Raw genomic sequence first — 24,321 nt, 5'->3', positions numbered from 1 at the left:
GGTCCTCCTTGAGGAGAACATGGCGTCTGCTAGCTGAGCAGCCGCGCATGTCTGGACTATCTATCCCTATCCCTGCCGTTAATAGAGCGATGTTGCCCGGCTTTTGAGTAGAAAATCTTCATAAACGTTCCCGGGAGCACTGTGCGTTGAGAACCGGCTGCAGCTCGGCGGAGAGAAGCGGTGAGAGAATCGGATGTGGGTGGAACCTTTCGGCGCGCCCTGCCTGTAGTGTTTAGCCTTGTAATGGACTAACTCAAATGGGTACTGTTTGTGGGGGTTTGTAGCCATACCCCCCCCTCCTGCGTATGAGCAGTGGGCCGACCCTGCGTCCGCGCGGGCGGCACGCTGCAGTGTGAATAAAAGCCCAGGGAGCTGGGCGTGGCGTCAGGCAGTAGCCGGTCACAGTACTACTAACACATGTGTGCTGCGTCTTATTCCTCGAGGCCTTCTTCAACACCACATTGGCAATTAGGTGGTCTCGCCACCCCATTGCGTGCATTTGCCTCACCACGCTCTTGCCCAAGGAGCGGCTCGGCGCAGCCCCTGCAGCCCCCATCCGGCGGCCGGTCCAGCCCCCGCCGTACCACGTTGCTGAGTGAGGCCTCCCCTAGCTGCCCTGGTGCCGAGCACACCCCAAACGGACTCACCGCCTGCCTCCGCCGAGGCTCTGTACGTGCTGGATCTCTCTCCCCGCCATGGCCCCGCACCTCATACCCGGCGGTGATACCTCGTGGCCACCAAGGTGAGTGTGCAAAGTGCTTAGGCGCTCCAGCTGTTCCTCCCTGCCTGCCCGCATCCCCGGCAGCCCCTGCGACTGGCCTCCCACCCGCCTGACAACTCTCTGTCTTTGCACAGGCTGCATGCGCGGAGCTACGCAACAGCCTGCCGTCCATCACGCTTCTCGTGTGCAAAGTACCGGACCTGCCATTTCTCACGCATTTCGCGTGAGACACCGTCTGGTTCATTCAAGGACCCTGGTTTGCTCCTCCTGCTAGCCGGAAGCTCCTAGCCACCTCTGTCCACACAGAGAACCCGCTAAGACACCTCACCCTGAGGTTCGCAGTCGAGGCCCTCCCCACCTGCGCCCGCCCTCAGCGGCCATGACCAACGTGCCCCCCCTGGAACCATTCACAGTCACCGGCACACCACACCACCGTCGCAAGCCGCACGGTGGAAGAAATGTGTGGAACGCCTGGAAAACTACTTTGTGGTGGCAGAGATCGCAGTTGAGCGGCGGCGTGCCATGCTGTTGCACCTCGGAGGGGAGGCGATTCATGACATATCGAAGGACGTGGTAGAAGGCGGCCCGCCCAGAAACTACGCAATGTTGTGCGACACAATCACCGCGTATTTCGAGCCTTTCGCCAGCGCAGACTACGAGAGGTTCCTGCTCCGCCAAGCCCGCCAACTCCTAGAAGAGTCCGTTGACGTCTTTTATGAAAGCCCGAAGAAGCTAGCAAGCATGTGCACCCTCCCGGATGCTGACGACGAGATCCGTGCCCAGTTCATACAGGGCTGCGCATCTTTGAAGCTGCGCGAAAGGGTATTGGAGGAAGACAATATGACCATGAGAGACATCCTCACGCTCGGTCGGTCCAAAGAGATGTCCAAGGCCAGAGCCGTGCATATGGAAGCTAAACCCAACGTCACAATCAAGACAGAGCCAGTGTGCTCCCTCCGGACCGATTCTCTGGATGCCCGCCCAAAACAGCCCCGGTGAGGAACGCCCAAACCAGCCCAGTCATCGTGTAGCCGCACCTGTGCGTGGTGTGGAGGCCTGACGCCTCACAATGGAGCCTGCCCAGCGCAAGGCAAAGTCTGCAGCGCCTGCGGGAAGGCCAATCACTTCGCAAGTGTGTGCAGGTCAACGCCGAGGAAGAAACAGAATGACCCTCCCAGGAGAGTAAGGACAGTGGAGCCGCGCCCGACCAGTCCCACCAACAGCGACATGGACGAGGATGAAGCCAACACTGCTTCCATACATGTCGTCTGGATGCTTAACACCCTCGCAGCCACGCCGCCGGCAGCACCCATGTGCACCATCGACATCCAGACCAACTCTACTCGACACAGGCGCGACAATCAATCTAATTGCGGCCAGCGTATTCCGTACACTGACGAACGCCCCAGCACTACACCCCACCAGAGTGCAAGTGTACGCCTACGGCACCACCCGTCCACTTTGCCTGTGTGGAATGTTCCGAACTAACCTATCCTATGGTTCCACCCGCCTGCAAAGCAAGATCTACGTGTCTCAGGAAGGGTCAGGATTCCTGCCGGGATGCCGGACAGCACAGGACCTAGGATTGATCCACTTTGCCCTCACAGTCCAAGCTCACAGCCTCAACCACCTAGTACAGGAGTTCACAACCCTGTTCGACGGAATCGGGTGTTTGAAGGGACCGGCCATCCACCTCCACATAGACAGATCAGTCGCCCCGGTGGCCCTCCGGCACCGACGCATTGCATTCCACCTGCGACCTAAGGTAGAAGCGGAGCTAAGGGTGCTCGAACAAGCAGGAATCATCGAGAGAGTGAGTGGCCCTACCCCGTGGGTATCACCCATCGTGGTAGCAAAGAAACCAAAACAGCCAGACGCAGTGAGAATCTGTGTGGACATGCGCATTCCCAACCTAGCTATCAAGCGTGAATGCCACCTAATGCCCACAATAGACAACATCATTGGGGAACTATCTGGTTCGAAATGGTTCTCGAAAATGGATCCGAGGTCAGGATACCACCAAATTCCGCTACACCCAGATTCACGCCCAATAACCACCTTCTCTACTCATGCTGGACTCTGGCGATACACCCAGCTAAACTTCGGAATATCAAGTGCTGCAGAAGTTTTTCAAAACATCATTCAGAATGTCTTGCAAGGGCTAGACGGCGTCCTGAATGTCAGTGATGACATCCTAGTCCACGCACCAACTTTGGACGAGCATATCCGGCGCCTCCATGCGGTATTCGCCCGGCTCCAAGAACGAGGCCTGACCCTCCACCGGGAAAAGTGCGACTTCCTGCGTAAGGACATCAGCTTCTTTGGGTACCGTTTCTCGGATCAAGGGATAAGCCCGGACCCAGACAAAGTAAAAGACATTCACGAAGCTCCCGCCCCAACATCGGTGACAGCTGTTCGCAGTTTTCTCGGAATGGTCACCTACTGCGGGTGATTCATCAAAGACCTAGCAGATCTCGCCGGCCCTCTTCACGACCTCACCAAGTCTACCACCACCTAGGAGTGGGGCCCGGAACAACAGGAGTCCTTTCGCAAGACCAAGGCCGCCCTGTCAGCAGACACCAGGCTGGCCTACTTTGACCCCCGGAACGAGTCGCAACTAGTAGTGGACGCCAGCCCAACAGGTTTAGGAGTCGTCCTAGCCCAGCAGCAAGCCTGCGGTGAGTGGGCCTCCGTGGCCTATGCAAGCCGAACCCTCACGCCCACAGAACAGCGCTACTCGCAAATCGAGAGAGAGGCTATCGCGATCCTGTGGGGGTGTCGGCATTTTCACATCTACATGTATGGACACCCATTCGTGGTGATAACGGACCACAAGCCCCTCATCCCTTTGTTCCAGGGATCCTCCACTCTTCCTCCTCCACAAATCGAGAAGTGGGTGCTCCAACTCCAGGAATTCCAGTTCACAGTGGAATCTCGACTTGGCACCCGGAACCCCGCTGACTTCCTGTCGAGGCATGCCCGCCCAGTTGCAGCAGCGGAAGCCACGGCTACAGAGGAGTATGTACGGATGATTGTGGAAAGGTCCAGGCCCTTACCTATCTCTATGAACGAAGTAGTGCAAGCTACCAAAGAGGATGACTGCTAACAAATCGCCATCCAAGACATCGCCTCCGGAAATTGGAAAAACCTCCAAAGCCCTGCTTCTTTCCGTACTCCTGGAGCTCAAGCAACGTTGAAAGCATTATACCAGGTCCGCAATGAACTGTCAGTCTCCCCAGAAGGATGCCTCCTGAGGGGCCCTCGCCTGGTGCTACCGGACTGTCTCACCCAACAAGCAACACTCCTAGCTCATGGAGCGCATCAGGGCATCGTAAAGTCGAAGAATCGCCTCCGGAGCAAACTCTGGTTCCCGGGTCTGGACCGGATCGTGGAGACCATTGTCCAGAGGTGCCCTGTGTGTCTGACAACCAGCCTGCCTGACCACCCTGCTCCAGTAATCACAGAAGAAGGGCCAACGTTCCCGTGAGAGTGAGCCAGCGCTGATTTTGGTAGCCTCCCAGGCGGGAAATACATGTTTGTCGTGGTGGACGACTTCTCACGATATCCGGAAGTGGAGATCCTGTCCTACACCGCTGCCTCAGAAGTCATACCGAAGCTGGAAAAGATCATAGCTACCCATGGGCTCATTGGTAAACTGCGTACAGACAATGGACCCCCTTTCAATGGCACTGAGCTAGGCCAGTACCTACAGTCTCATGGCATCAAACACAGACGCATAACCCTGAGGTGGCCCCAAGCGAACGGAGAAGTTGAGCGGCTAATGAGGACATTAAACAAGACTATTCAGATATTTCTAGCCGACAGCCAAAGTCTAGAGCTAGCCCTCTATCAATTCCTGCATGAATACAGACTGACACCTCACTGCACGACAGGAGTCCTGCCAAGCCGCCTCTGTTTTGGCAGGGTAGTCACGGATACCATCCCACACCACCCAACGTGGGCAGCGACTCCAGCCCCACCGAACCGGTCGATGGAACGAAGAACAAAGACAAATGCCGAAGCGTCCCGGCGAAGGAGAGCCGCTGACAGCCCGATCGAAGTGGGGGAACGGGTGCTGGTAAACGATTGTCACCCAAGAGGAAAGTTCCGACTGCCTTTTGAATTGGACCCCTGGACCGTGGTCTACATCAATGGTACCATGGTCACTGCATCCCGGTGGGGAGAAAGAGCCACAAGAAATGTGTCATTCTTCAAAAGAGTCCCAACAGATGAAGACGGAGATCTGCCACCCAGAGTTTCCAGCCCAAGAAGTGCTCCCTCCCCGCAGGACGGGAAGGAGTCCCATCGTCAGGAGCGCAGAGCAGCATGGACATAGCATAACAAGACTATTCGGAGGACATGTTCCAAACCCCGCCGAGCAGGGGCAGCCAGGGCAGGTACCACCTGCGGCCCTGCCCGCAGCCCTCCCAGAAGTATCGAGACTTTGTTGCCCGCTGCCGGTTGAGGAAGTAGGAAAATCCTGTTTACCTGTCAAACCCAAGTAATACTGTTCTAGTTTTGGTTTCGTATATTACAGAGACTGCAATGTTTTGAGACACGTTTTAAATGTCTTGCTGTTGATGTAATTGTTTTTACATTTCTAGGTAAAGGAGGAATGTAGTGTTCAGCCTTGTAATGGGCTAACCCAAATGAGTACTGTTTGTGGGGGTTTGTAGCCACACACCCTCCTCCCGCCTATGAGCAGTGGGCCGACCCTGCGTCCGCGCGGGCGGCACGCTGCAGTGTGAATAAAAGCCCAGGGAGCTGGGTGTGGCGTCAGGCAGTAGCCGGTCACGGTACCACTAACACACGTGTGCTGCGTCTTATTCCTCGAGGCCTTCTCCAACACCACACTGCCCGCCCTGCCTTCTGCGTTGGTGCAGGGCCACCCTAGAGCTGAGGCGCTGCTGCAGAGGGGCGGCTCACAGGCTCCTCCGGGTCGGCAGCGGCACCATCTGCCGTTTTTCGGTGCAGCAGGCTCTGGTTGAGCTGGGGGAGCGCTCGCAGCCGCCCTGAGGAGTCAGTGCCTCTTCTATCCCCTCTAACCCGGGTACCCAGACTGTATTATCCCCTAGCCAACACACAGGAACCCCAAATTCACTTACTCACGAACACGAGCACCCAGGAGGCAAGTGTTTGCCATTCGGCACAGGTGACAGCAGGGCAGGCGCTAGGCATGGGGAGCGTGGGCGGCTGCCCAGGGCCACGCGTCTGGTCGCACTATGGGGGCCTCGCACCTTTAAAGACTTAAGTGTTTCAAGGCCCAGGGGGCCCCCTAAGAGTTTAAAGGTTTTCTTTTGTTATTCATTTCCCCTGCTGGCCCCTCGCGCAAGGCCTAATCGCTGCATCTGCATGATGATGGCAGCGATTTGATAGGTACTTAAACTGCCCTTATGTGTGAAGTGCGCCCTGACCCTGTATGAATGAAAAGCAGGATATCCTGCAGGGCGCACAAAGAAGGATAGAATGACGTCCTGTCAAGTGAAACTGCTCACCTAGGACGAGGGAAAACTAGGAAAGGAAGCACAGAGAAAAGGGGGGGGGGCAGATAGGTGTGAGTATGACAGTGAGACAAGGGGTGCAGGCAGAGGAGCAGACAAAGCATAAACAAGTGGCTGGAGCAAGGCTTTATATGTCTTAGACCCAGCAATAAATCGGCCATTGAAACGGGACCCATATATTTTCCTATATTCATGTACTTACTTGACCTGCAAAAAAAACTGGTCTAGTGTCTGCACAATGAGGCATGACACATTTGCAGGGTCAGACTGACCTATAGGGCAATCAAATCAGGCTGTGCCCCACGGTCTAATCTGTCAGGCCAGTATGTAGGCATGTTTTTTTTGGTTGTTTCCAGACCTGGTTTATGGTCATATGAGCCGTTTTTTTACTGTTGCTTTTCGTGATATTTTAAAACAAACATTGCTTCCATCAAGCTCAAATATATACAGTCTTCTATACCTTACACAATCGTATACAGCATGTCTTTACAAATTAAAAACTGCTATAATATTGCAATACAGAAATTTTTCTAGCTGCCTAATTTGGGGGCCACTTTTATTTCGGTGCTGGGGCCTATTTCCTGTCCAGTCTGACAATGCATGTTAGGGTAATGCATGGCAGCAAATTAGTTCCTGTTTGTAGTTCACATGCTTCACTTAATTTTGCATTATTTAAAAATCTTAGGTATTTCCAAGCTGTGTGTTTCTGTGATTCGTTTCACAGCATATTACTCTTGTATGGTGCACACTTTGTATTGAGTCACATCCAGGTGTTTATAACAGGCTACAATTGAGAGCTTTGTATTTGAGGCCGAAGGCAGTACAACTGTCTCACTGTGCCTACCTGGGGTTTAAAAAGGTGTTCAGAATGCATGATCATTCAATACATGGCCTCTCTGCAGAGAACACAGAGCAGCAGTACAGTATTCAAATTGCAGGTGTGATTCTGTGCAAGTGTGTGTGAAGGAGGCACTCATTGGTCAAAACACTGACAAGGTAAAAGTAAAATAATTTGTTGTTGTTACTCATTTATCCGAAACAGCTAACAACCATTTCAAAATCAATACTCCTGGATGTTATATTTCTGTTTTCAATCACGGAAAGCACAGAGAGGAAACAAAGTACCGGTCAGATTGAACTCTATGTGGAATCATAGAAATGTAGATTACCTGTTTAAGCTACACCCTTAATTACATAGACCATACCCCTTTGAGAGACCCACACATTTTTTTAGCCCGCTTAAAGGCCTGGGCTGGCAGAAAGGGAGACCGTGAAGAGGTGGATGTAATGGGCAGAATCCATGCCAACAGGCTGGTAGAGAGATTAAGAGACGAGGTGAAGGGCATTACATTCAAAAGACAAGGATGTAAGAGGGGTAGAATCCATGCAAAATGGTTGGAGGCAGGGAAACTGGTGAACTTTGAAATGCAGAGGTTCCTAATGAAACATTTAATAATTTGTTTTGTGCCAGGCATGCCTCCCACTTCCTAGTGGTTTTGGGGTTTCACCCTCATCAAGAATACTTTGAAAAATGGCAGAAGATAGTATTTTTGGCCCATTTTCCATAAAAGTGGTCCACAGGTCATGAATGACCCATTCTTACCAGTCTGCACCACTTTCTTGTGCCTCATTCGCATGTAAGAACTGCACTCCTGTCTTTTCCCTTCTGTAATCCCCACTTTCCCATATGCTCCATTTTATCCTTACAATCAACACACTTTCCTGTCTGCAACATTCGCCCGCATTAATCACCTCTCTTTATTGTGTAATGTTCTCTAGTGTGCAACATTCTGCTCTCTATGCTCCTTTCTCTTTAGAACACCATTATAATCCCATGTATACTGTGCCTGTGTTGTCTCCTCTCTTCCTAGTGGACAAACAGGTGCTAAATCAGGTGAAAATTCTTTTTACAACTAGTTGTGCCATAATTGCAATGGTAGGCAGGTCACAAGTTTGAATTGGCTATTAATAAAACATATTTACAGAGCTGCAAATGTGTAAAAGTAAACGATTTATAAAAAAGTTAGTGTTCCATTTACTTTTCTTTGCAATTGAAGCATTTCTACCTCTTGAAATGTGTTCCTACTCAAGGGCAAACATTGCCAGTCTAAAATAGTTCAATGAAATTAATACACGTCTGCTTTATATCAAGGACTCTCACTGTTTTTCACAAAAAATATGTTTACATTCAAACTCGGAAACAGGAAATACTACAACATAGGAGATACATGAGAGAATAGTGCCAACAAATCATATTGATCCATTGTCCTAGCTCAATGTACAATTATGGTTATTACTTAGGGAATACATCTTTATTTACACATGTAATAAGGCTCTGTTATTGGACATTCAAAAGTCAGCATGCTGTGACAGTCATCTCAGGTAGGTGACACTGTATGATCATAGGTGATTCCCAGCTCAAAGATTTTTCACAGTGTGATCATAGGCTAAGAAAGCTGACCCAATGTGTGACCACCTGCACAGCATGCTAAGGCTTTATTGTGGAAATACAACCTGGCCTGTGGGGAGCAAAACGAACAGGAGAAACAACAAGCAGTGGAAACAGTTCAACTTCCCAAGTGGTACTGAGACCAGATTCTACGTACCAGCTCTTCTCTTCTGGTTCACTCAGTCCTCAAGTCTGTGTCTCTGCCATGAGTTTGCTGACAACCCTATCAGAAGACAGTCTAGGAACAGGGGCTGACCCTTCTACAGCCTCACTGTATCATGGCTTCTGATAGGCTTTGGGGTGACAATGCTACAAATGCATCACCGCACAAGCATGCTCCTGTGTTTCACAGATGTGCATTTCAGGAATGTGTGAAAAGTGCGAAAAGGAGCATAGCACTGACAAAAACAAACACGCAAACTGACTATAAGTCTGGGTGTTTATGCTTTTTGCCTTTCAAAACTGTTCAAAGCAGCTTCTTTTTGCCTGTTGATATTAGGCAGCAGTGCTCTAGCGGCTTCAGGCACCAGCTGGCTCTGGTAAAAGGATTGGGGATAGAGGAAGGGTAGAGGTGGATGTAAAGAAGGAAAACAAGTAAAACAAAATAAGAGACTCTGGGAAGAGTGGCGAAGATCAGCACACGGAGAGCAGAAGAAAATGTTACAGGGTCAGAACCAGCAAGAGGAGAGTAGAGATGAGGGAGAGCTGAAACACGAGGAGTAGAACATGGAGGGAAGAGGTGGATCTAAAGAGTACATAACCAGTGAAAAAAATGTGTAGCTGGAGAGAAAAATAAAAGGTGCAAGATAGTGCATGAACGGGAACAGTAGATATAAAAGAATTAGAAGAATTTAAGTAGCAGGAAGAGGGGAAAGTGAGAGGTGGATGTAAGAGGTGAGGTTCATCAATAGAAGGTAGGAGGCTGGGTAGAGAGGGAGGGGAGAGGTAGCCATTACAGGGGCAGAATCAGTGAGAAAATATTAGAGACTGGGGAGAGATGAGAGATGAAGTGTTCTATAGGGAGGAGAGAGGGGGTGAAAGAGAAGCAGAATCAGTGAGAAAAATAAGAGGCAGATGGGTGTAAGAGATTCAGAAACAGCGAGACAAGGTTCAGGGCTCGAGTAACAGATGATCAGTGAAGGGTAGCACAACTCCGCCACCCTGATCGACTACCTCGCCAACCTCGGCCTCAAACAACTCATCACCGTACCCACCCACACCGCCGGCCACACGCTGGACCCAGTCTTCTCCACAGGCACCCACGTCGCCTTCGACCACACCTCCACTGGACCGACCACCGCTGCATTCATTTCACCTTCAAGAAACCAACCACGCACCACCGCACCCAACAGCTGCCTCGCCGCTGCTGGAGCAAAGTCACAAAAGACCGGCTGATCACCAGCCTCAACCAGAACGCACCCACTGACCCCACCAACCCAGACGCCGTAGCCCGCAACCTCAGACAGTGGATCGACGACTGCGCCAACATCCTCGCCCCACTCAAGAAACCCTCCAACAGCCACGCCAGCAAGAGAACCACCTGGTTCACCAATGAGCTCCAGACCTCCAAACAGCGCATGCCGGAAACTGGAGAAAATATGGCTCCACAAACGCACACCAGACAACCTCGCAGCCCACAAGGACGCCACCCTCAGACATCATCACCTCATCATATTAGCAAAGAGATCCTCCTTCAAAGACCGCTTGGATAACAACGCACACAACAGCAAAGAGCTCTGCAGCATCGTAAAGGAACACTGCAACCCCAGGGCCAACGCCAATGACATCCCGCCCTTACAAGAACTGTGCGACTCACTGGCCATCTTCTTCCACCGCCAGATCGGTGACATTCACAACCGCCCGACTACGCCAGACTCCACCTCCCCTGTGAACACCATCAGCGGCATCTGCCTGACCTCCTGGTCCAACGTCAACGACGACGAGACACGCAAGGTCAAGAACTCCATCCACTCAGAATCTCTGTCAGACATGTGTCCACACCATATATTCAACAAAGCAGACGCAGCCATCGCACCCCAACTACGGAAGTTCATCAACATCTCCTTCGAAACAGCAACATTCCCGGAAAGCTGGAAGCACGCCGAAATCAACGCCCTCCTCAAGAAGCTCATGGCAGACCCCAAGGACCTCAAAAAATTCCGGCCCATCTCCCTGCTCCCGTTCCCGGCAAAGGTCATCGAGAAAATCGTCAAATGGCAATTGGGCCGCCACCTGGAAGACAACAACATCTTGGACCCGTCCCAGTCCGGATTCAAACGAAACCACAGCACCGAGACAGCCCTCATCGCCGCCACAGACGACATCAGGCGCCAACCAGACATTGGCGAATCATCAGCCCTCATCCTCCTGGACCTGTCGGCCGCCTTCGACACTGTCTGCCATTGCACTCTAAAGACACGCCTCCTAGAAGCCGGTATCCAAGAGAAGGCCCTTGACTTGACCAAGTCCTTCCTCTTCGGCAGAACCCAGAGCGTCCGCCTCCCACCCTTCCGATCCGAAGCCACCGACATCATCTGCTGCGTCCCCCAGGGCTCATCCCTCAGCCCCATGCTGTTCAACATCTACATGGTCCCCCTCGCACAAGTGGCCCGCCAGCACGACCTCAACATCATCTCCTACGCCAGCGACACCCAGCTCATCCTCTCCCTCACCAAGGACCCACACACTGCCAAAGCCAACCTCCACGAGGGAAGGAAGGCCGTCACCGACTGGATGAGGAGCAATCGTCCGAAACTGAACTCGGACAAGATGGAGGTACTCATCCTCTGACCCACCCCCTCAGCCTGGGACGACTCCTGGTGGCCAACCACACTGGGAACAGCACCAACACCCACCGACCATGCACGCAACCTAGGATTCATCCTCGACTCCTCTCTCTGCATGGCTACGCCGGTCAACGCCGTCTCCTCCTCCTGCTACAACACCCTCTACATGCTCCGCAGGATCTACAAATGGATCAAGACCGAAACAAGAAGAACGGTGACACAGGCCCTTGTCAGCAGCAACGCACTCTACGCAGGAATCCCAGCCAAACACCTACAACGACTACAACATATCCAAAACGCCTCCGCCTGACTAATCGTCAACGTCCCCCGCTGCAGCCACATCACCCCCCACCTGAGAGACCTACACTGGCTCCCCATCGACAAGAGGATCACCTTCAAGCTCCTCACCCATGCACACAAAGCACTCCACAACGCCGGACCAGCCTACCTTAACAGCAGACTCAGCTTCTACACCCCCACGCGCCAGCTCCGCTCCGCCAGCCTCGCCCTCGCCAATGTCCCCCGCATCCAACGAACAACCCCCGGTGGCAGATCCTTCTCCTACCTCACCACCAAGACCTGGAACACCCTCCCTACCCACATACGGCAGACCCAAGACCTACTCACCTTCAGAAGCCTCCTCAAGACCTGGCTCTTCGAGCAGTAGCGGCACCCCCTCCCCTCAACGCCTTGAGACCCTCACGGGTGAGTAGCGCCCTCTACAAGTACTCTGATTGATTGATTGATGGGAGCTGATCAAAGACACAGTGCCAGCAGGGAACTAAAGTGGGGGAGAGAGAGGGACTAGTGAGAGTTGGATGTAAGAGGGGCAGAATCAATAGTTACTCTAAGAGTCAGGCGTAGAGATGATGTGAAGTGTAAAGCAATGATCACCCAATCACACCCAACCCAATTATTGGGTGTGTGTGGGACCCCTATGTCTTTTAAATATTGTTATTGAATCTGATATGAAACATTCTTTGTACAAACAGAATTATGTATTATTCCAATATCAAATAATGTCGTTCATGAATATTTATGTCTTTGATTAAAAAATAAATGTATAAAAAAGAAAATGAAATTTTGCTGAATAGTAATTGGCTCTGATGGTTTGGAGTTGGTCACCCTAATTTCTAACTGAAGGATCCTCTTGTAGGACCTATACACATGTTCTGGCAGGGTTTTGCTTTTCTTTTTCCCTTTTTTAGAGTACAACCTGAAGTCTTGACCATTTCAAAGCAGGGAGTGGATGTCAGAGGGGATTTCGACATTTGTCCCACTGGCTCTGCATTAGGCTCTGCATTAGGGGCATCCCAAGATAATATGGAACCCATGAGAGCCTCCCTCACTCAGAAGGACAGGTGCCCTCGGAACAGATGCAAGATTCGTTCTTGCTGCAGGAGGTAGAGTTAGAGCCAAGCTGAAGCCCCACGACAATTCATTGACGGGGGTGAATCAGGTCATATGTCTCAGGAGCAGATTGGGCCTCCACTAACCTCGCTGGAAGCCCTGTTTGCATCACTAAAGGAGGATATCAAGCATGGCTTCGCTGTATCAGCTGCTACTCAGGGAGAGATGAGAAACTCTCATGAGATTTTAGAGAAGGAGGTGGATCTCCTAAACTCGAGAGATGAGTCCCTGGAGAATTCTGTAGACAAACTTAAAGCTGAATTAGGGGCAGCAGAGTCTAAGATCCAGGACCTACAAAGAGGGGAAGTTGCTCCGCGGGACAGAATGGAGACACTTGAAAACAACTCCCGCAGAAATAACCTTCGCATTATGAACCTTACAGAAGGAAAAGAAGAGTCAGATCTCAAAACTTTCATGGTTAAGCTGCTTAAGGAAGTCCTGCCACTCGAAGAGTCAACCGAGTTCCAAGAAAAAGAGATACAAAGGATTCACAGGGACCCGTTTCGCCTAAACCCAAATAGGGCAAAACCAAGGAAGATTCTAAATAATTTCCTTACGTATGCAGTAAAAGAAAAGATTCTGAAGACAAAAACAGGGACTTTTCCTTTGAAGTTCGTTCGGATCTCTCGAAAGCTACCCTAGAAAGGCAGTGGGAACTCGGCAGAAGGATGGGCAACTTTAAGAAGATCGGTGCAGTATACAACTCAAATTCCCGGCCTTCTTAAAAGTCATGCATAATAACAAAATGCACAACATTAGATCAGCTCAGGAGGCAGATGAGTTGCTTGATACCATCAGCAAACAGGTCCTATAGGCTCGTACAGAAAAGCCTTGGCAGGTCGCTAGAGGTTCAGGATAGAACAACAAAAAAAATGAAGTAGGGTAGAATAGAGTCTCACATTGTCTTACATCTTAACTATATTAACATAGTATTAACATAGTATCTGAAGATCTGATTGGCCGGGCAACATGGGTTCAGGGCGCTTTCTCTGGTTGTTTGATATTATGTTGTTCTTATCTGAGTTTGCATGTTTGTATTGGTTTGGGAATGAGTTAGTGGTTGATTGAATGAGTGATTGATCTGTGTGCCATTTCCTATTGCCTTCTGTGTTCCTGGGCTGTTGCTGTGCTTTTTGTGTATTTTTCAGATGAAATTAAATGTTATATATAAATGAGGTAATTAAATGAATTATGTATTGACTTCAACTATGTAAATCTGATATGGTACACAGTCAAAATATCGAATCTTTAATTTCGACTTACACTTATATCGAGTTGCTAATATCGAAGGGACAGAATATCGATGTCCAGAATATCGATGGCCAGAATATCGACCCTAAGGTAAGTAATATCGAAATTACTTATATCGATAGCATATATATCGATGTAAGTAATTTCAATTTACTAATATGTGTTAGAAATTTTACTTAAGTATTTAAATTAATTGTTATAATATGTGTTTAATATGTTTTTATAAAAAAAAATATAAAAGTAAATTATATGTTTTACTACCTGAGCGGGTTGTGGGTTTTTAGGGGAATAGGGTGGGAAGTAATTTATTTGTAATTAAATAATTATTTTTTAATGATTAATTTATTTTGCAATTAAATATTAATTGGCAATGAATTATTTTAATTGATTAATTGATTAATTAATTGATAATTTATGTATATTTTTAAGTAAATTATATGTTTTACTACTGGAGCGGGTTGTGGGTTTATAGGGGAATAGGGTGGGAAGTAATTTAATTGTAATATTAATTAATTTTGGGTAAAGGAGTATTTTTAGGGTTCAGGGTCAGTTTTCAGTTCTTGGGTAAAGGGGTATTTTTAGTGTGCAGGGTCAGTTTTCAGTTTTTGGGTAAAGGGGTATTTTTAGGGTTCAGGGTCAGTTTTAAGTTTTTGGGTAAAGGGGTATTTTTAGGGTTCAGGGTCAGTTTTCAGTTTTTGGGTAAAGGGGTATTTTTAGGGTTCAGGGTCAGTTTTCAGTTTTTTGGGTAAAGGAGTATTTTTAGGGTTCAGGGTCAGTTTTCAGTTTTGGGGTAAAGGGGTATTTTTAGGGTTCAGGGTCAGTTTTCAGTTTTTGGGTAAATGGGTATTTTTAGGGTTCAGGGTCAGTTTTCAGTTCTTGGGTAAAGGGGTATTTTTTGGGTTCAGGGTCAGTTTTCAGTTTTTGGGTAAAGGGGTATTTTAAGGGTTCAGGGTCAGTTTTGGGTTTTTGGGTAAAGGGGTATTTTTAGGGTTCAGGGTCAGTTTTCAGTTCTTGGGTAAAGGGATATATTTTGGGTTCAGGGTCAGTTTTCCTTACTGTTGCACCCTCTGGAGTGGGAATAGTAATTGTTGTTAAGTAAGTATATATTATATATGATTTCTTAATATTATTTTTTTTATTACATATGTATTATTATTTTTTTTTACCATTATTAAATATATTTAAATATGTTTAAGTAATTTATAAGTATTATTTACAGTATTTTTCATGTTATTTTAAACCAAAAAAAAACAATATATTTGACAACGATATTTTTAACATCGATATTATTTTTTCGATATTTTGGTACTTCCCATGTTGTACATAGGGCGTCGATATTCTTGCAATCGATATAATTACGCCGATATTTGTGTCGGTCGAAATTCTGTCTGTCGAAATTCTGTCATAGATCCATCTGATATATCGTTTTATGAGAATAAAAACAAAAATATAATAAAAAATTTGAAATATATTTAGCTGTTCTGTGGGCGTCTTTTGCTGAGTATTGGAACTTTTGTCCTTTTTATCATTAGGAACTCCCTTTTCTTGTTGTTCGACAACATGGGTTCAGGCCCTGCATGAGCAAGTCAAAGAAGAAGAATTGTAGATATGTAGAATGTAGTAAATGTAGGAGGTCCCTTAGGTTGCGGGGGAACACAATTCTTATATTTTTTTGTTTAATAGCATTTATTTAGCCTGGTAGGGATTACATTTTGTTTAGAGTAGGTTCCATTTTGTGGTAGGGTAAAACACATTTGCAATAGGGTTAGGGGGGTAGATCACGGACATAGCATCTGCACAACACCTGGTCCAGATAAATGGGGGAAAGGTTCTCCAAGGGGGGTGGAAGGGATGGGAGGGGGAGGGGAGCACTGGGGGATAAAAAATTAAATAACCTCATTTGTCTTATATCCTTTAAACTTATTAATCTCAAGTCTAGACAGACTTGGTGAGAAAGCAAAGAGATAGATGTTACCTCTGCCTTAGCATGGCGCGTGCTGGTAAAGTCAACCTTCAAATAACATGACAATACTCCAGATCTTGTCCTGGAATGTAAATGGCCTGCACATAAGGTCACGAAGAGCTAGAATCCTGCAATACCTGAGAGATTCCCCAGCGCAGGTCATTGTCATTCAGGAGACTCATCTTTTGAAGGCAGAGACAAAAGAAATCCATAGGATTCAGAAATGGGTGGATTCTTTTATCTGCACCGACCAGACAGCTAATATTAGAGGGGTGCTAATCCTCTTCAAAAAGCAAGTCAAAGCCCAGATCTTACAACATAGGGGCAATCCAGGGAGAGGTGGCTGATACTGAAGATCACTTTAATGGGCATCCTCTTTACTTTAGTTGGGTATTATGGCCCGTTTCAGGATGGCCCATCTTGTCTTAAATCTATCTTTTCACATCTCCTGGATTTTCCAGAGCCAGTAATATGGGCAGGAGATTTTAATATCATTCTAGAGTCTAAACTGGATAAATCTCCAAACAGTAGAGCGACAGTCCCCTCAAGATCCAGGGTGTCTCTATTGACAATGATGTCATTTTATTAGCTCTTGATTGTACACAGTCACAGAAGACTAGAGTATGGTCCTTTGATTGGTTCATTATTACTTGAAGAGGAAGAGACAGGCTTTCTCTATAATGAAATTCTTAGAGAGCAATTTAGGTACAGCTGACATTACTATAGTTTGGGACACTCACAAAGCCTTTTTGAGGGGCATCATTACCAATCGATAGAGCTATAGGAGTAAAAAATATAAAGAAGAGACCTCCGCCTTGGAGGCAGAAATGAGGGAAGTGGAGCTAAAACTGAATAGCCAGGCTGATATCAGCTCGAGGGAAGACCTGGATAAACTTAAAGAACCAAATGAATAGCTGGAGGGCATTCTCCAAAAGAGGCTTATGCATAGATGGAAGGCAAGAAAGACTACCCACTTTGAATATGGGGAAGGAGCAGGAAAGTTACTTGCTTAGAAAATCAAAGCAGACCAGCTCCGAAACCACATTAAAGAAATTACTGGGGGAAATGGCATAGCCCTTACATAAAGAGACCTGTACGGATGATAGATCTAAAGCACAGGCATGGTTGGAATGAACCACATTAACATCCATTAGTTCCAAGCAACAGACAGTCTGGAACAAGTTATTACACAGGGGGAAGTGAGGAAGGCCTTGGCGGAATGTAAAAAGGGTAAAGCTGCCGGACCTGTCGGACTACTAGCTGAATTATATAGATCGTTGTGGGAGGGTATAATTCCAGTATTAACTCAATTATTCAATAGGATACTATTGGAGGGAATTAACACTCCTGAATCCTGGAATGACGCTACAGAAGTCCTGATCCTGAAACCTGACAAAAACCCAGCCAGCTGTGGTTCAGATCAACCTATATCACTTTTAAATGTCGATCATAAAATCTTTACTTCAATTTAAGCAACCAGGCTGGGGACGATGGTGAATGACATCCTTCACCCCGACTAGAAGGGGTTCGTGAAAGGGTGACAATTGGCAGACCTCACATATGATCTTGGCGGCACAATAGATATTGCTTCCACCTATTCACTCTATCTTGCAGCTTTAACCCTGGACGCTACCAAGGCGTTTGACAGGGTAACTGGGTTTACCTGTCGGAAGTCATGGTCAGATTTAACTTGGGCGATAATTTTCGCCGTACCATACAGCAGCTATATCAAGCACCGTCGGCCGGGCTTTTGTTCAATAGAAGCCTGACGAAGGAATTCAAGATAACTAGGGGGGAACTAGACAGGGCTGCCCCCTCTCCCCCCTTCTTTTTGAGATATATATATATATATATATATATCGGGTTACAGTCGCCTTCACCATGAAGACAACGAGGAACTCAACGGGCAGTGGAAGTTGATTGTGAACAGAAATTCGTATGGCATGACGCGTTTCGGGATTCGTCCCTCTTCAGATGCCTGAGCTCCCCTCCTGACGCCTTGCAGCAGTCCCTTTTGAATGATGAATGCATCCTCCTCATTGGGGGAAAGATGATGGACTGCAAGTCCCAGCATCCCTAGTGGTGGGATGTTTGAGCCGGCTGCCAGGATTCGGGAAAGTTCCTTTTGGGGCTGTAACAATTCACCCCCACTGCCCACCGCCTTCTGCAGCCTCCGTTGCGGGCAAATACGGTGAGTCCGTGGCAATACTCCGGGCTACACCGCAAAATCGCGGTCCCAACAGGGCCCAGTATACGCCCTCCCGTGGCTTGCAGCGCTCCAAGCACACCATCGCTACCACGATACTTCTCCAGTGTGCCACACTTGGTGCTTGGCTCGTTAGGTTGGGTTACCTCCATATATATATATATATATGTGTGTGTGTGTGTGTGTGTGTGTGTGTGTGTGTATGTATATATATATAGCCTTTTGCGCAGAGGCTCAGAGAAGGCCCTAGCATTAACCCTTTCAAAAATGGGGACTAGGAGAGGAGGGTAGCCTTGTATGGGGACGATATCCTCCTAATACTTTCTGCAGATTTGGGCACATCCCTCCCGGCAGTCACTAGACTGGCAGGGGAATTTGGGCAGGGCTCGGGGTATGAGGTAAATGCAGGGAAGACCGAGATGGTGCCCTGGAACATAACAAATAGTTTGCACCAGGTCAGTACCAGCATGCGCAACATGGGGTTCAGAATTGTCCAAGACATAGATAAAATCGCAGAAACCAACTTAGCACGAGCCCTCAGGAAATGTTATAAACAGATGAAGTCATGGGCCCACCTTCCCTTATCCATCCTGGGGAGTGTGGATCTGATTAAAATGACAATACTACCCAAGATCACCTTTCTTTTTAATACAATCCCACTTCACTTTGACAAACGCACCATAAATAAATTCCAGCAGGAAATTAACTCTTTTATTTGGGTATACAGATCCACTAGAATAGCCTGGAAAAAACGAAGGCGTAGGAGGGAGAAAGGAGGTCTTGTGCTACTTGACCTACAATACTATGCCTGGGCATTTCAGCTTTCCCACTCCTGAATGCTAATAAAAATGCCTGACACCACCGGGGGAGGAGACATGTTTTTGGCCATGCTAAGAGGGGTGGGACTACCGGAAGAGGGCTTCATGTTCAAATTTGGGGACCAACATTTTTTCAAGAAGGTCAAACTTAAGGTCCTTCAGGCATTCGCCTGAATATGGGCAAGGCTAAAAAATCTGGTGGGACTTAGTTATTTCTCAAACCTAGCGCCACTCTGGGATTCACCGGGCTCGCCGAAATGCCTCCAGGATAGGCTGGCGATACCACTTAAAGATGCCGGGCTAAAAGTATGGGGGGATCTTGTTAGTGAGGAAATATTTATCTCATGGGAAGATCTCAGAAAGAGGATGGGAAGGGTTCTCTCAAGATTTAACTACATCCAGTTACAAAGCTGAGTACAATCCCAGTTAAGACAGAAGAAAGCTATTGCCTGGGGTAACAGCCTTGAGCAACAGTTAGTTGAAAGGCCAGTAGAGAAGAAGGTTTCACATTGGTACTGTCCTATAGAAGAGGGGTTGGATGCTGAATTCACACTAGCAAATGAGTTATGGAGCGAACAGATGCCAAATTCACAGTGTGATCTCCTATGGAAGGATTCGTTTAAAAATCTTTTTAGTCTGGTTAAACCTGCCTGGCTGAAGGTAACCATTTGTTCACTGTGCACAGAGAATACCTATCCCCCCTTAGGCTATCTAAATTTTTTAATGGGCCTCAAGCCAACTGTAAGAAATGCGGGCTGGTTGAAGCGTCAGACTTGCATATGTTCAGAAACTGCCCTCACAATATTGTATTTTGGAAAGAAATACGGATGAGGTTGGAGAGTATCTTGAGAACACAAATTCAGATAGACCTGACCCTGATAATCTTTGGCCTTTATAGCCACGTTGCGGGTCCAGCTAGAGCCCTTCTGTTTTATTCGGTTTTATTGGCCAGGAGACAAATATGTAAACATTGGGTAGACTCAGCCCCTCCTAAGCATTCTGAGTGGTTGACTTCACAATATGAATTGTCTAAAATTGACTTATCCAGAGCTTGCAGTAGAAAAAAAGATTGTGTATTGAGATTTAATGCTCCAGTGGAAATAATTTAAGAGGAAACCAGCAATATTTTTTATCTATACTTTGCTATTTTACTTACATTTGATTGAACTGCCCGCTGATTATGCCTCTTGGATACTCCTTGGACTATCTTGGGTGGGAAATAACATTCTGGTCTGACAATGTACCCTTACAGGCTGAAGGCACCGAGAGATTTCATCAAAGAGCCTACGTCATATCTCAGGTCGTTTAGTGGGTGTACGAACGTCTATTTACTGTGGTTGAAGGCGAATGAGGACAAAAAAGATTTTTTTTAAAAAGACAGAGTGAATAGTTGAATGTGTGGAGGTTCAAAGAGAGTGTGAATGGGTAAATGGATAAGAGGGTAGGTGTGTGGACGTCAGAAGGCCAGTGGCCACTCGGTGAGGAATGAAGTGATCTCACTCAAGAGATTGAGCAGTGAATGAGATCAGCCAAACAGAGGATCCTCCTGCTGCCAAGTCCATGGATCCTGGCAGTCTCTAGATGAATATTGGGCTTAATGGCTCACTGTGCTCAGAAACTGACCAAATTTGTGAGTATAACCTCCGGATGACAGAAATTGAGTGACTTATGAGTGAAAATGGGTGGGCCAATGCAGGAGTGAAAGTGCATTGAACTGAGTGGGTGACAATTGGAGAGAGTTGGGCATTGGGGATCTGAAGCCAATGGTCTACCATGATGTAATTGTTGGCATATGTGATGAGGTGTGTGATGTTCTATGGGTCATCATATGTGATGACACTGGTAATTAAATTTTTGCTGTCAATAATGATATCAGTCATAGTGCAGTAAAAGAATGATGAAACTGGTAATTTCAGTTTTTGGGGGGTTTTGTGCCATAACCATGTCACTTCAATAGAGGAAGCAGTAACACATTCTGTGTGTTGGATCTTCTGCTTGATAACAAACAATACTTTTGACTGAATTTATTCAGGATAAATATATGTTTGAAACAAGAAAGTTATTTTAACTTTTATAATCCCCAGAAGAATTCTTGAGGCATCATAGACGATTTTCATTTCAAAAACAGACTAAATACATGTTACTCAAACAGTGCTTAACGTACCTTTTTTTGCATTTTCAGCTTATCAGGTGTACAGAAGAAATTGTGGTAAGAGAAATGAAAAAAGGGACCTGAATCGTTCTGAAATGTGTTTAAATCAAAGTTTGCAGAATATGGGTGATACAATGATAGAAGATGAGGCTACTGAATTGAAACAACAGGCAAGCAAGTAGAGCCATTGATTTCTGATGGAAAGACAATTTCAACATTGATTGGTGGTCTTCAATGCTTATCTCAGAAATCTTGAGACTGTGAAGTTGAACGCTGATGCCTATTCACAAATTGGTGCACACCTTTCGGAAAGGGATTTCTGGCTCAGCCCACAGCATTTAAGAACTGTGCGAATGAGGCTCAACTTCTATTTTTAGTGTCAAATGTTCTGGAGGATTGACTCCTTAGTAGCATACACCATAACATCATGAAATTATCCTGCATCTTTTATAGTTAATGATAATGTTAATGTCTTTGGTGACTGTGGTTTAGGATTCCATCTAGTTTTTTGTATGTTACTTAGCAACATGCCATTGCTGGCACTCTAGGGGGATGCGAGAAAGCACAGCCTGTGATATTTTTCTGCAGATCACAGCTAGGTATGTAGATAAACCAAAAGTTTCACTTCCAAGTGCTGAATATTTAGGAATGAAGCTGGAATTTATCGGATTTGAAAAGTTCAACAATTTCAAAACAAATTCATGTAAGTAAAAGATTAGCTGTTTTCATTACCAATTTGTAACCCATCAAAATGAATATATTGCTTAAGCTTTTAAGACGACACAAGTATATTGGTTATTTGAGATTCTTCTAAGCTTTTACAAAAATATATCCTACAAAGTTTTTGCAAATGCCCAATTGTGGAGCAAAGATAAAATGACAAACATAACATATAAATGGGAAGGAGCCAGAGGCCAATTAGGGAAGCCAGCTCAATGAAATTCAATACAGAAATAAATGGATTCCTCAAAAAGATAATGTTGAAGTTGTAATAAATTGCCTAAGGTCAAGGAGGTGATAGGTACCCAATTGGTGTGGTAGGAGGAAACAGACAAGTCAGTAACTGCTCTTTCACTTCAGTGATACTGATTATCACTCAGTAAGGTTCTATCAGTTCAGGCTCTAACTCTTCATTAGAAAGCAAAAAGAATGGAGAGTGATAACTGAACAAAGTGGGTTTGTCAAAGTTGAGGGTGAGGTGGATACCTATGAGAGTATTTCAATGTAAAGCAGCAAGTAAAGAGTTGTATTAAGAATTCGGGAGCTTGAACAGAAAAGAGTTCACTAAGAGATAAGTTGAGGTTTAGACCAGAGAAAATAAGTTGTTGTAAAAAGAAGCAACCTGATTTACAAAAAAGTTAGAAATTTGCTTCGAAGTGTTACTTCATTACATTGGGAGCAAATTGTCAACTGTCTAGGAATTCACACAAAAAAAACTATACCTGTTACATTCCCTGGGGTACTCACATGCATTCCAACTACTCTTTTGAACACCGTAAAGTCAAATACTTTAGACTAGGAAAATATAATATAAACTTCACTTGAATTTGACAGCGTGATTTTTTTTTAATGGAAAATATAAGACGGAAGGCCCTTTCCTTGCACCTGCACAGATTTTCTGAGTTTGGGGCAGGGGATATCTGCAGAAATGTTTGGATACCCACAATCTTTGAAATGCGTGGGTTTAAATCAACTTTTGGGTATATCTCGAACCCATCTCTTCAATGATACTTAGTCACACCTCAAATCACACCATTCTGGTGTAGTTTTATAGTTGAGTATCTCCATTTACTAGTGCACTTTTGGTGAATAACCAGGTTAAATTTGCGTTAATAAATGCTGTCATTTTTGCACACCATATAGATGTGCAATCAAATTTGGGAATCTGGCCCAAAGTGAACAAGACATACAGAAGAGCAGGGTTTGCGTCAAATTTATGGAAAGCTTTGAGGGCAGTCCATAGATAATTTATTACTTGGCAGGTCTGTTTATCCGAAAGCAAGTTGCACACTTTAATAAGTTGAATACAGTCACAGTAGTAAACATTTCATTTGATGAGAAGAAGCAATAGGATGTTGAAAATAATCAAGAAGCAAATGATTACAAGCTCAGAGTTTAGGTGGTATTAGTGACTTAACCAAGAGATTTTTGGATGAAAGAGAGGGTATGTGTGAAATAACCAAATGGTGGCCATATTGACTTGACTAACCTTTGTGAATCTACAACAATAGTGAGACCAGATTCATGAATGCAATTGTTAATTATTTTATGACAACAATTAATTTAAAACAGTGCCTTAACTAATCTTAAGCATGTGGTACTGTTATTTAATGAGGGTCGGCATTTCATTTTACCTATGTCAAGCTCTAAGCCACTGTGATTAACATTTTAGAATATGAAAATCATTGGAATGGACCTTGGAAGTTGAGAGAATCGCCATTCAATACATGGGTTATGATCCAGACATATACATTGACAATTAGTGATGAAGAGGAACAGGTGGCACACTGTACATTCTCCAATAGTTAACACATCCAAACACAAATGTACAGGGCACAGTGATCATACGGAACAATATTTTTGATTCTGTGTTGGCTATCAAAGGATATAAAACTAGATCAAGTGGTTCTGGATAAAGAAGCTTCATGATCGGCTGCCTACCCACCCTGGTAAGGTGACAATACCAGGGCAGACTCGACCTCCAGTTCTTAGATAAAGTATGCTAGCTGGATAGAGTGGGGATCCAGATATTCAAAATACCTTAGGTTAAACCCATGGAAATTCCTTTCATGGTTGGGTACCCCAGGCATACATAACATCTTAAAAACAAAAAGGGGGATGTTTTATGGGTACTATGGCAAATACATCCAATTTATTGCCAACATGTTTTTGCCCCTAACTGAAAGGCTATGAGAGGTCCAGGGCGTTGAGCAGGACAATTAAGATATAGAACCCCTATACAATTGGCGAGCACATCTGCATACAGATGAAAGGATTGCTTACCTTCACCATGCAAAGGTAGTAGCCTGGGCTGGAGAATCATATCACATATTCATTATGATAG

At 46.2% G+C, this 24,321-nt stretch overlaps 1 protein-coding gene across 1 annotated transcript in view; it reads left to right on the top strand.

The window, feature by feature from the left end:
* The window catches only part of LOC147727979 (sodium-dependent organic anion transporter-like), a 205,023-nt gene extending 182,126 nt beyond the window's left edge, over positions 1–22,897 (top strand). The window contains exon 5 of the mRNA XM_086963214.1: positions 21,288–22,897. Within this exon, the coding sequence (XP_086819340.1) occupies positions 21,288–21,439 (152 nt within the window). The 3' untranslated portion in view covers positions 21,440–22,897. The remainder of the gene's footprint in view (positions 1–21,287) is intronic.
* Positions 22,898–24,321: the final 1,424 nt, after the last annotated feature.

The sequence above is a fragment of the Lissotriton vulgaris genome, chromosome 3_1, assembly GCF_964263255.1.
Source record: "Lissotriton vulgaris chromosome 3_1, aLisVul1.2, whole genome shotgun sequence".
Taxonomy (NCBI): Eukaryota; Metazoa; Chordata; class Amphibia; order Caudata; family Salamandridae; genus Lissotriton; species Lissotriton vulgaris.
The sequence above is the reverse complement of the archived record's forward strand: the minus strand, read 5'-3'. Positions and strand labels throughout refer to the sequence as shown.